General features: G+C 45.2%; 1 protein-coding gene across 5 annotated transcripts in view; it reads left to right on the top strand.

Annotated features, from left to right (window-relative positions):
• Positions 1–13,419, top strand: part of INO80E (INO80 complex subunit E) — a 258,774-nt gene extending 245,355 nt beyond the window's left edge. For all 5 annotated transcript variants that reach the window (XM_086932094.1, XM_086932097.1, XM_086932096.1 and 2 more), the window contains one exon: positions 12,880–13,419. In XM_086932094.1, the coding sequence (XP_086788220.1) occupies positions 12,880–13,101 (222 nt within the window). In that variant the 3' untranslated portion in view covers positions 13,102–13,419. The remainder of the gene's footprint in view (positions 1–12,879) is intronic.
• Positions 13,420–13,884: the final 465 nt, after the last annotated feature.

Here is a 13,884-nt window from a genome sequence, read left to right as displayed (position 1 = left end):
TACGATGCATAGGTTCAATATATGCGCCTACGGGTCCGAATCGCGCCTTTTTTCTTCAACTCACCTATGTATTGTCTGAGATAGATACCGCCAACATCCTGATAAGCGGGAATTGGAACCCGGTCCGAGACTCAGCCTTATATTGCACTGGCCCAATTGACATATCCAATAATGTGCAATAGAGGCCTCTTAGGAGACCTTGGGGCTGATCATGGCGTTTGAGACTTATGGCGTCTCTTGCATCTGACGCTCCGGGAACACAGGATTGTCTCTGGTTCACGGCACGCAAGCAAGGTTGGATTTTTTTTCCTGATGACCCACCCCTTGCTTCCCTATCTCCGTGAGACTTCAATACTAGAGGGTTCACTTTCGGACCACTCTCCTGTACCCCTAAAGGCTGATCTGGGTTTGTCACAGCCAATTCGCAAGCCCTGGCATCTCAAATTGTCCAACTACAATCACCCGGTGGGCAAGAACCAGTTTAAAACCCATGTGCATACCTATCAGGAGCACAATGGCGGCTCGGTTGATCTGCCCTGACGTGGTCGCCCACCAAGGAGCAGCGGATGAGGGATGCTGCCCTGTCCCAACAGGCAGAGGGAGGAGCATCAGAAGGTGCTGGAAACGGATTTAGCCTGTCTTACGCACGCTTCATCAGCCCACCCTTCTGCTATTACCAAGTGCAGTTTTGAGAAGGTGCTCATGAGCCTCAATACTCTCTAAGCCCAGTATGATCTTCAGAGGTTGATGTTCCAGCACTATGAACAGGGAGAGGAGGAAGGAGAGGCAGACGGAGGCAGGAATGACGCTGGTCACCAAGCCACAGGAAATCTCATACACATTTGCATCTTAATGAAGGGTCCTTTACTACAGGGTCCTCAACTCCCCGGAAATTGCTCAGGGACCGATGCAGACGAATGCCTTCCTGGATGGTATTAGCTTACTATGCCTATGAGGACGGCAGCTAGCTGCTTCAGGCCGCGATCACCAAAGTGGAGATAGAGCAGGCCATCTCAGATATATCCTATCACAAAGCCCCAGGTGAGGACGGCTACTTGGCAGAGTTCTACAAGTAGACCAAATCTGAGGTTGCGGATCTTCTCCATGAGGCATTTGCTGAGGCTGATTTCTCGTGCTCCCTTGGTTTACAATCCAACAGGGTGCTGATTTTGGTCCACCCCAAACTTCCTTTGTGGCAGTTATTACCCCCCTATCCCTGCTCAATGGGCATGTCAAGATACTTGTAAGCATTCTAACTGCCCACCTCGTGCGAGTCCTGCCCTCTCTTGTTCATCATTCTCAAGTGGGGTTTGTCCCAGGTCGTGCGTTATGCAACCCTCTTTGCACGTTAGCTCAAGCAGTTTGGCTAGCAGCGGGTCTTCCGGATGAGGCCTTGACGCGGTCGTTGGACGCTGAGAAGACCTTTGACAGGATAGAATGGGACTACCAGTTTGCCGCCCTCCTGAAATTTGGCCTTGGTGACGACTTTGTCTCCGGAGTGAGATGGCTCTACGACTCCTTTCGATGCAGGTCATTTGTGGGGGCTTTCTTTCTGACCCCTTTTCAGTTCGCATGGGTACCCATCATGGTTGCCCACTCTTTCCCCCTTCTATTTCTCCTTGCGATGGAGTCTTTAGACCGGAGGTCCCTCAACATTGCATTTATACGCAGATTACATCTTACTCCCTTTATTGGCCTAACCCTCCTTCATCCCCGTGGTGCTACGGGTCATTGAGGCTTTTGCAGCAATATCTGGTTACAAGGTGAACTGAGGAAAGAACTTGGCCATGCCGCTGTCACCGATTACCACCTGTGCCGCCATTGCCTGCTACCCATTCCAGTGAAAGAATTACCACCTCAGGCATCTGGGCACCCTAGTTAACAGGGACCTGGAGTACATAGTGCTGGATAACCTGGGCCCAATTATGGAGCGAATGAGATTGAACTTCATATAGTGGTCCCACCTGAATCTCTTTCTCTGCGGATGAACTTGAGTGGTGAAAATGGTTACCCTCCCCAAATTCACATATGTTTTGGGCATACTTGCCCAATTCATACCTCCTCAACCCTCAGTGAGTTAGATAGGACCATTAATGCCTTCATCTAGGGTTCAGTGACGCCTCGCCTAGCAATTTGGATGTTTATCTCCCATAGATCAGCACCCCTTGGGCCTTCCTTCTGTGGAGCATTGCTGTCTAGCCCTTAATTTGCAACAAATGGCATATAGGCACCCCCAGGTCCAAAACCCCCGTTATGGGTGATTGAATGCAGACTCCAGGATGCCTCGTTGGGACTACAGGCCCTCTATCTTTTTTCCAGGCCTGCCATCGCTGGCACCAACTGTGAGAAAGTGCCATCTTTCTTGCATTGGTATGCCCCCACTTTTTCTCTGACTGCTGATGTGCTTTGACTGACTGTTCCCTGGACTCCTGCCAACCAGGTACCCAGGGCTTGTGTTCCTTCCCTAAAACTGTGTTACAACTAAACCCCAATTGACATCTCTGCCACCTGTCAGCCCCTAGTAAATGGTACCCAGGGCATGGTGACCAGAGAAGACCCCTGAGGGCTGCAGCACTTATTGTGCCACCCTCAGGGGGCCTGCACCCTGACACCCACACACTGCCTTTGCAGGCTGAGTGTCTAAGTACAGAACCAAACAAAGAGTCGACATGGCACACATCCCTGTGTGCCATGCCCACAGAACCCACTGTCCTGGCACACTTTAGTCACCCCTCTAGCTGGGTGCCCTATGCCAGAGGTGTGGACACAGGTGCATGAGCCCTGTGCCCCTACAGTACCCAGGGCCATTACTGGGCACTGTAAGTGCAGTGATGCCATTAAGAATATATGGTGCTTGGAGGATGTCATTACGAACTCAACAGCACCATAATGGCTACACTGAAGACTGAAAAGTTTGGTACCAAACTTCTCAGCACATTAAACTCGCAATGATGCCACTGTGGGATTTAATGTAAAATGCACCAGAGGGCATCTTAGAGATGCCCCCTGAAAACCTAGCCTACAATCCACGTCTGGGCTGAGTGGCTGCAGAGGCTGCCACACAGCAGACATGTTGCTGGACCTCTGGGTGGAGAGCCCCCCCCCCCCCCGCTCTCCTGGGCCTGCAACAATGCACATCCTGGGCGAGGTCTCCTCCTCTAGGATGGGCAGGGGGAAGCTTCAAAGGCATGCCGCCTCTGTGAGTTTCTCCAGACCATTTGCTGTACCCAGCAACTGGCCCCCACCTGTCTTGACCCTCACACTGGCGGGAAGAACTACGTCGGGAAGGGGGGTCTGCCAGCCTGTGCCAACCCCACCCCTCAGGTGGGGGAGACGATGTGAAGCACGACCCCGGGCTCCGGCCATCTTGAAGATGGGGAGCCCTGCCCAATTACAGCTAGGCTCCTGCCACCCTCCCACAGGAGAGGAGCAGGTTAGGGGGTGTACCCACCCCAGCACAGGGACCTATTGTTCCCTGTCCTTGCCCTATCTGTAACGCCTCTAAATTCAGTATTTAGGGGCTCCCTGAACCTTCCTTCCTCAGATCCCGATAAGAAAAGAAGAAAGAAGATCAAGAAGAAGACCAGCTGTGCAGCTGCTAACAACAGGATGACGACAACAACTGACTTGGCCCCAGCCCTACAGGCCTGTCGATCCTGGAACCTGTTCCTGCCTAATCCCGGCGACTCCTGTGGACGGCAACCTTGAGACACCCAGAGGACCTGCCTGCCTGGACCCTCTTAAAGCCTGGGATTCCCATCAGCAGAGGCTCTGCTGCGACAACACCCCTGGTGCCAGCCAGAAAGCTCCGGACCAACCCACTCTGCACCCGCCGAGCCCGGCCCGTACCCGAGTGATCCAGGACCACGAGGACGTCATCCCGGCGACTGGGACCCGAAGTCCAGTGCCCAAAGACCCTCCTCGACAACCCTGACGACGCCTGCAGCCTCAGGACAGAGGATCCCTCCGACCGTGACCAGCAAGGGGTAAGATTTCCCAACCTCAAAAGACACCCCTGCACCCGGGGCCCCACGGTCCCCTGTGCCCAACTCCTGGGTGCCTACCTATCCTCCAAGATCCCAACTTACCCCTCGAAGTGTTGGTCGCTCCAGAAGATCTTCCGTCCCTGAGCCTGCAGCCTTTGTACCCTTTTCAAGTTCCCCCTTGAATAACATTGAGTGCCCAACGGCTCAAAAGCACCCTGCACCCAGCCGCCCGAGTGCCCCTGGCAGTGCAACCTGTACCCTATCCTACTTCCCTAATTGCCCTGAGCAAGTGACCAGGAGCCCAGCTCTCACAGCCTCGTGGCCTTCTAGCCAGCAGCCACCAACCAGAGGCCCCCTTTCCCTCATTGGATAACATTGGGCCTAACCACTTCTGCACCCGGCCTCCACTGTGCCGCTGGCGGTGAACCAACTGTACTTACCTGACCCTGGGGGACCCCTGAGTCTATGCCCAGAACCCTAACTTCACCAACCAAGTACTCACCTGGAAACCGATAACTCACTTACCTGCTATTGGATAACATTGACTGGTTTGACTCTAAAAATCTTTTAAGTGTAAAGTTTTGGAAACTAAAAATATTCATATAAAATCACCCGAATTCCGAAGTACTCACCTGTGATCAGGGGAGAAGCCAGTACTGTACCTTGTAGCCCAGTACTGAACCACAAAAGTAATCCTTACCGGGTTTATTTGAAAAATTTGAAATATTCTGTAAAAATCATACGAAATACTGAAACGCAATTACTCACCTGTTTTAAGTTGAAACCCCAGTGCTGGACTCAGGAGCCTAGTACTGGATTACAAAAGTAACAAGGTCATACTTACCTGCAACCTGAACTTTCTCCCATTGGATAACATTGCCAGTTTTTCATTGAAAAGTTTCTAAGTGTGAACTTTTAAAACAGCTTTATATTTCTGAAAAATCACTACCATAACTAAAACGATTTTACTAAATTGGTTTCAGCTTAGAGCCCAGAACTGAACCTTGGATCCAGTCCTGGAACTACCAAAGTAATCTACAAAGTAATCAACTCTACATAAAAGATGAAAACCCATTGTGCTGAATGCTATAGTGCGTTTAGAATTGTGTTGCCTACTGCAACCCCTGTATCTATTGTGTTCACAAAGTTTATTGCCTCTTTGCAAAGTAATTACATGAGAGTACCCATCTCGAGAAAGGTATATTTTTATACCTGTTGGTTTTAAAAATAAAACAACTCTATCTGATGATATAAAAACAATTGGCCTGGAGTTCAGTCCTTGAGTGTGTGAAACCTTTTCTGACTGAGTGTGTACAACAAATGCTTTACACTGTCCTCTGGTACTGCCTTACTGCTCGACCAAGCTACCACTTTTGAGAGTAAGGTCGGTCCTGACTTTAACCTCTGTTATACCTCTGGGGTTTGTGGACTCTATACACACTGTACCTTATTCTGGTCCAGTATATATAGAGCCACTTTCTCACACCAACCCCCTGTCGAAAGCCATGTACGCTTCCTAAAATGCGGGCTTGCAGGCTGCGTATGGTGGATGCGTTTCTCCATGACTCCATGACAAAGCTCCCCTCTGGAGCAATACTGGTATCTGCCTGGAGGGGTGGGCATGCTTGATTAGTGCCCCTAGGCAGAGCTGGTTTCCCGACAATAACACACCTGATCTCCAGTGGCAAATTCAAGTCCTTTGAGATGTCAAGGGTCGAATGTGGCCAGTTGCATACTCAACAGAGGCGCTCTGCACAACTAAGTCATTGCCTGCTGATCAAACTGGGTCCCCAACTCTGGAACATCATCTGTTTCCCGGTGCCCTCTTACCATAATGCTTGGGGTGCAATCTCCTGATTCGTCACCTTTACTTCCAGCCACAATTGACTAGCCTCAGGGCGACCTGGCAGGCTCGCCTGTAAGTGGAATATGACGAGGAGCAATGGGCAGAACTTCTGAAGGCCCTGGAACGGGGTGACGGGGAGGCACGGATGAAGCTCAGTCGTTTTAAGATCCTTTAGGGCTGGCACTGGATGCCTGCATGGCTTCAGGTGGCAGGTTGCTCCATCACTCTGTCTGCTGGCAGGGCGATCATGCGCCCTGTGATCATGTTCATATCTTGGATTGTCCCGCGATTCGCCCCTTCTGGATGGCAGTGGTCTCTACACTCCGAGATCTATGGATTTGCCATCGCCACTTTCAGACCCCCTAATTCTCCTCCATGATTTATCGTATCTTTCCGAGCTAACCCGCAATGCCTGTCGCTTGCTAGTCACTGCCGTTACAGCGGCCAAGATCTGTATTCTGTGACATTGGCGGTCTCCACAATTGCTGTTGCATGAGGAATAGCTTGCGGAAATGTACAAGACTGCGTCTTATGAAAAGGTAATTTACAATTTAATAGACAAAGTAGATATTTTTCTTCTCACATGATCCCCCCTTTCTGCTGGATGCCCCCCTCGAATTCGCATTGAATCTTGATTCTTCCTTATCACTGTCATTGCACTCCATCTTTTTGCCCCTGCATTACTATACCTGGCATTCGCCTGACTGGTTTTCTCTTCCATGCTTTGTAGTACTGTCTTCCCTCCCTTCTTTTCTTTCTGTCCTACTGCCTAATTTTTCTTTGCTTTTCTCCTTCTCAAGCTTATTGTCTTTTTTCTGTTTCTATTCTCCCTTTCTTGTATATTTGGATTTTTTGTTATTGATGCAGATATCACAATCAACATTTGAATCTCAATATGGGTCCATGCTGGACGTTCATGTCACTGTATTTGCTGTTATTTTTCAGTACTTCATTTATGGCAATAAAAATAACTGCTACACGAAAAAAGGGCCAGAATCATGGGGGATTGGTAGGACTTAGTGGGTTAATCACAGGTGTTCGGGTCACATATGCACCAGTCAGTTTGCACACTGATATTTCTTGTAACCAGTAGCCCCCACACCAATTCCCCCACCTCCAAACCAGTAAAAGTCACTACAGAACCTTTGAAAAAAAGTAATAAGAGCAAAACCCCCCATGATAGTTCACTCTGCATCACTCAAGTGATGCTGCACACAATTACTATAGCACTGAAAGCATTTCAGGTTAACACTGTAGTTTAAGTTATGCCTGACGGACATCTTCAAACAATGCTTTCCCTCAAAAAGCTAGCTGTTGCAAATCCCTTACCTGTCCCAAGACAGACTCAGCAAATTTTGCAGTGGGTGATCAAGAACATAGTAAAGTTGCCTAACAGCCAAAATTGCAGTTGCAGGCAAGTAATGAGTTACTGACCCCCGAGTTGGGGAAGCAAGTTATTTAAAACTAAGTAGTCCCCAATAAACTCCCCCCTCCTTTCTGGGACTCATGCTGGCACCCTAGGAGGGGGAGAAGGCAGTGGCCCAAAGAACCACTGCCTTCTCCCCCTGAAGTTTTCCAAAAGGAAAAACTATTTTTTTATTAAAGTAGCACTGATGGCCTTAAGGAACATTAGCTTTTTATGCAGTCACAGGAATAGTTACATGCTGTGGTTTGCAGGTCACCATTGCAATGATTTCAGCCAAAGAGGTCGCAAATTGCAAGTTCCCTAAAGAATATTAATTAGATCATTCCACGACTGTTTCAGTATTTTGTAAACCAACCTAATAATACATCGGTTGATTTGCAAAATACTATTCAATTTGCAAGAAGTTGGCACACAATTTGTGTCTACTTTTTGCAATTAGAATAATAGTACACTAGGTCCTAGATTTCAGAGTACCCAGAAACAGGATGAAGTTGCAGTGGCCATTTAATTGATTGGTGTGGGATTTTTGCATATGCTTTTTTCACCCGCCAGACTCCACTCCCTTAAAGTTTTCTTATAGCACGTACTACAAGATAATGCTTATCATGACTGCGCCTATGTGGGTCAGTCATCCATGCACAGACAGGCTTAGTGCTCCCGACACTTGGCATAGGAAGTAGCCACTCAAACACACTATAACAGAGGGGTGAGAAGTAGCCACCAAGCAAGATAGCCAGACCCCAAATAATGGACTTGGCAGCTTGCCTTCTGAAGCTTTAGAGGTTGATTGCATAAACCTCCCTCAACATTGTTTGGAAATCGTAAGGAAAGTAGGGCTCCACTAATGCACAGTCCCTTTCCTTCTAAGTGGATGATTCCTTGGAAAACACATAGGCTCCTTCTTCAGTAGCAACATATGTCAATACTCTGCTTTATTTGCTATTTTGCCACTTAAGCCTGCAGCCAATCGAGGCCATTTGTCTGATATATCAGGGCACATTAACAGCAGGGACACCAACTGACGTTTTCTGTTTCTACGTGTATTTCTGAAGAGCCTCAAGGATTTTTATCTGCACACACCATACCCATCACCTAAGTCGTAATTTCCTACCGTTCAAACACATTTTTCTGCAGTCTTCATTGGAGCCAAATGCATGGTTGTTCTCCCAAACTTGCTCTGAAAGTAGCTTTTATGATTGCTATTCCTTCACTTGATGCAAGGGCTAATGTTACACACGTATAGTAGTATTGCACGCTCCTACGAGGCCCTTTCTAAAGTCCCATGTTACTGAAACCAATAAATTACCCTCTTTCTTTGCACACCCCTTCGAAGATCCCCTATAGCCACTGAACGTGAGATATTTGGATGTGAGACACGCTGTCATGTATTACATAGATAGCATGAACAACATTGGGAAGATTCACTGGTTATTTATGTCATATACTACATAATCAGACCCTCCAGGGTTTCACGAATCGTGATATTTCCGCAAAATAAACTGAAAAGCGATATGCCCGTAAGTTCTCATAAAACAACTACAGTAAATGTTTTACATTGTAGTTTCATTTTTTTTAAAAACATGCTTCTTTCATGCTTTAGGCTGTACGTGCTCTACATCAGCGCATGCTGCCTTCAGACTTTTCAATAAGCACATCATTTTGAGAGACAGCTCGGACTCGGCACTGGCAGAATCGTTCAAGGCGAATTACGATTCTTCTCCCCTTGCTGATTTGACGGGGCTTCAGACACATGACCTGCCCCCACTCCCCCTCCTTCCTGCTGTCAGATCAGCTCGAGGGAGACAGAGCGGCAGCCACAATGGCAGCCACAATAGACTGTGTTTTATACTGTGGACAGCTAACCTCCATATAGTAAACACTTGTACTCATCCGACTGCTGTTAAGATATCCAACGTGAAAATGAATGCTTATTTTGTATTTATAATGTGCACATAATGCGGGGAGAGAGCGCTATATAAAACCTTATAAATAAAATAAATAAAGAAGAAGAAAATAAGATTCCCAGGAACAGAGGAACTTTTTTTTTAGATTAATTCTGGTAAATTGATTAAAACTCCCGTCAACTGAAGTGGTATGTAACAAGAGCATGACCACATATTTTTGAGTTAACATGGTAGACAGCCAGGCTTGGCCCAAGCTTAGGAAATTCGAAAATGTAACAGGATTTGATTTTTTGGCTGTCGGACATTTTTTCTGTTTTCTTATTACACTGCGTCCATCTTGAGCTGATGTTGCTATCTTGGTATGCATTCTCTATGTTCTACCCTACACAGTACGGTATGCTTTCATCCATTAAAAAAAGCTACTTTTTTGACTAGGATGCCAGGCAGTCCCACAGTCCTTTATACAAGTCCAGAGCTCATACATACTCTATTCAACCTTACCATTAACCGTTCTGCCAAGGTTATCATTTCTACTCCCAACTCAGCCTTTATTTTAGAGATAATCTACAACTGCTATGTGCACACCGATAACACCACATCTTCCAGGTTGTCCTATTTTGGATGCTGCTATGTCGTTGTAAGGGTGTACAGGAAAGAGTAAAGTGTTCTTGCTTCACTCGCATGGTCCAACATGAGTCAACCAAAACCAACCCACCATTTTCAGAGTTCACCAGCCACTATTGAGTGCGAGTGTCTTGTTGACATCTGTTGGAGTTAATTCAGGATGCAATAGCAGGGGCAAATAATGTTGAAAATACCTTACGAAAAGCAGAACTGCTCTTACACATAGTCTCTGACAGAGGCTAGTGGGGAGAGGAAAGGCAAGCATATGGTGTACAGCCCCCTCAGATAATGTGGCACCTATTTGACAATCTTAGACTAGGGTAGAAGAGAACTTGCATCTCTTCTCACCTTATTCTGTAATATAAATGAGATGTAGGACGAGGAGGGTGAGACAGTGTAGGAGTGAATTTATTTTAGGTAATTGCAGGAAGTATGGGTTATCTTTGCTGGTTTGCTCTGTTTACATCAGCTATTCAATGGGAAATGATAAACAACAGAACCGTGTCTTTCTTGTCTGGGTTGATGGTAGATTTCTGGTCTTTGCCAATGTCTTTGTTTTGGTTACGTCTTGGGTTCAATGGCCAGACATGATCACTGTCACTCTGGAAAAAATGAGGAATGTATCAGTGAAAATTAACGTTTAGACTGGAGAAGGCAGCTAAAAGGAGAAAGCGAGTTCCCTTTCACCATGGCACCACCATAAGGTTCTAATCACCTTGCAGTTTCTCTCTAGCTCAATTGAGTGCTTCTGTTGACCTCTTTCAGCCTATCTGAATCTCTTTTGAGGCTGTCTGTATCCCTCTCTTTCTCCTTTCACATAGGTGCACATTTCTTTGTCTACCTATTGGTCATATCAGAGAGCATTTTACTCCATCCTTCCCATCTCTGTGATGTGCTCTCACATTGAATCAATTACACCTGGATCGTAAGTGGCATGTCAGTATTGTGAGCCTGACCTAAGTGGCTGATGTATTCCAGGAGGATATGTGTTCCTGGGCTTTCCCATGTCCACAGGTGCATAAAACCGGTGGTGGAAGTCAGTAGGTTGAGGCCTGTAGACAGTTTCCTGCCACATAGGGGTTCTAACATGTATTAAAGGCCAAAACTCAGTAGCAGGGATGGATAGCAAAAGTCTTTGTAGTTATTTGTTATATGCTTCTAAGAAAGGGCTGTATTTTCTGGGAAAAGCTTGCATCTTTTTATGCTGCTGCAAACTGTTAAATACTTATAATTCTGAACAAAATAAAGCTCTACAAAATGCTGCAAAAACGAAATTGTGTGCCGCAAAATTTGCTTTATTGTGCCACAACATTTGCAAATTCATACTGCAAAATCCTGGCGGGTCTGTATAGTCCATGGGTAACATAACCATAACATGTAGACTTCCACAATGAATTGGCCATAGAATTGTTATTTGGTGCCCAACACATTTCTGTGACCTTCATTGGCAGTTGTCAGTCTCGCTCTCATAAAGTTGTAACGCTGTAACCAAACTATCTGTGCACACATTCACCAAATCACTAAACATTTAACAGTCCAGGAGTAAGACCACTTTAGGGCGAATGATTTTGAATAATCTTTTTGCTACTACTCACTTTTTATGTTTGCTGCAGTAAGACTGGGGACAGTGCTTTGCACAATGCTTTGCAAATGAAGCACAGCTTGTGAATCTGTTAAAAGAGCACATTATAAAACGAAACGTTTTCTTACCAGTATCAATAGTTTTGCTGTGTCAGACTATTCAGGAGTAACATTACCCACTCCAACTTGCCCAGTGAAGACAAGTGATATCAATCAATTGTTTTATACACTGTCATGGTTCGAGAACCACTGGGGGGACATGGTCACGGAAATACAGTCTAAAGATGGCATCCACCCTGCGTGAGATAGTCCCTGCTTCTTTTATTGAAAAGCCTTTGTGTCATTCAAATCCAACCACAGGATTACGAATGACCCACAGTATGTCAATCTCAAATAGTCTCAAACTGAAAAATCAGTGAGCCTACTATCGATAATAACATAGTGGCTTATCCTAAAACGTGCAACTCCAATATCAGTTTCTTCTTTTCAACCATTGATGACAATAACCTTCTGTTGAATTACCATCCATATTGATTGTCTCTGTACTGGCTGTCAAGATTATCCTACTCAACATTTGTCTACAGCTGAGCTTTCAATTCCATCACCTGCTTCTATTGTACATTTCACACTAACTTAACTGTTGACCGGGAGCAGCAAATTAACTACTTTTGAGTTGCTGTCAACAAAGTTTTTTTTAAGCTTTATTAAAGTTTTGAGTGAGAAAGAAGAGCACAGTGACCTTCTTAGTATGCATTGTACAGATTTCAAAAATATGCCGTAGCCACTTGACTCAACATTTTGTGATTTGACATTGTGACCACAGCGTCCTCCGAGCACGTTGCTATGCATTCTTTAATCCGCCCTTTAGTCAACAGTTATGTTTGTCTTTGAGGACCACTTATATTATTGTTTTTCTTCTGATATTGACCTTTACTTCTGGCCATCAAGATTTTAAAGGTTAGTCACCGATAACTATTGTAGACAGTAAGGCAGTAATAGATCATTATTGTTAATATTAAAAAATAATTAGGCCATTGGTGATGGTAGGCCAGTAACCAAAAGTATATTTGTGTCAAGAATAGGTGAGTCACTGGTGTGATAAAAGGTAATTGTCAACATCAGATAATTAGATCAACAGAATATGAATTCTGAAAGTAGCTTATAAGTACGTCCACATAGACAATAGTTCACTGTTGATGTGGGGTAATATTTGGTCAATGTTGAAAGACAAACTCTTCGTCGGAGACTTGCTGACGGTGGAAAGGCATATCAGTATTTTAGGTCAGCAGTAGGTTAGTTTTGATAAATGCTCATATAGTTCAACATATATTTCTCACAATGTCTCTGTGTTATTGTAGCAGAGTTTTGTAGGTTAATGTTTTGTATTTAAGTGCCCGGCTAAGGGGGCTGATGTGCTGTGCTTGCCTCATTCATGGTCAGTGTGTGGTGTATGCAGATGTTTGCTTACTGACAACACTACTTCCTAACTTTGCTATCTTCCTTCCTCCCCAGATGCCACTGACCTCCTCTTCTCACTCAGAGATGGCTGTTGGAGGGCTACCATACCCACGAGCAGGGGCTACTCTGAGTGCACTCTCATCCCCTAAACTGCCACCCCCCACCATCCTTAGTACCGTCCCACAGCAGATGTTCAGCGACACAGGAGAAGGCAGTGGAGATGACCCGCTAGATGGCGATGATGACGATGACCTGGTCATCGACATTCCAGAATAACGCTCAACTCTCCCATCAACAATGTGAAGCAAGAAGAGTTCAGACAAGCATCTTATCTCTGTCAACTACCAACAGGAAGCCATTACAGTATTTCATTATTGTAGTCTGCCTACTATTCAAGTAGTCTAAAGAAATGTACATACATAGTTACTTTTTTCAAATTGTTCTTGAGAACCCTTGCAGTGCAGTGGATTTCTCAACACAGTAGCTTGCAGGTGATACATTTTGATTTCAAAGTGAAAGGAATTATCCAGTTTGTGTACAAAATGTTGTTTGTAAGTAATTCATTACACAATATTAAAATTTGTAAATAATCAATGAGTGAATAATTATCTTTGTGGTGTTCACATTTTTTGACATTATTACATCTTCCTTTAACAGATGACATGTAAATAAGTCATCTTAGTTACAAAGCCATGTCCAAATTGAGCTAGGAGTTTGTTCTCTCCGTCTAAAGATGCTTGGGTACTTAAAGCTCATTAGTGTTCAAGAAATGTGAGACATGGATGTTGTGTAATGGAGGACATAGGACTGTTTATTTTGAATTTATATTTTCGTTTTCTTTATTATTCAATGTAATATATCGGAAATTACTTTTATACTCAGTAATTGTACTTTGTGGTGTTTATAAATGCGATAGCCCTGGGGGATTAGACTATAAATTCCCTTCTAGCCATCAATGTCTCACAGCATTGCTGTTAGGAACAAGACAGTGAGGTTGTTAATATGTTCATGTGGCTCTATATTCAACAACAAAGTCCACAGAATAGTGTGATATAATGT

This window comes from Lissotriton vulgaris, chromosome 7 (assembly GCF_964263255.1).
Source record: "Lissotriton vulgaris chromosome 7, aLisVul1.2, whole genome shotgun sequence".
NCBI lineage: Eukaryota > Metazoa > Chordata > Amphibia > Caudata > Salamandridae > Lissotriton > Lissotriton vulgaris.
Note: the sequence above shows the minus strand (reverse complement) of the source record. Positions and strands in the feature narration are given on the sequence as shown.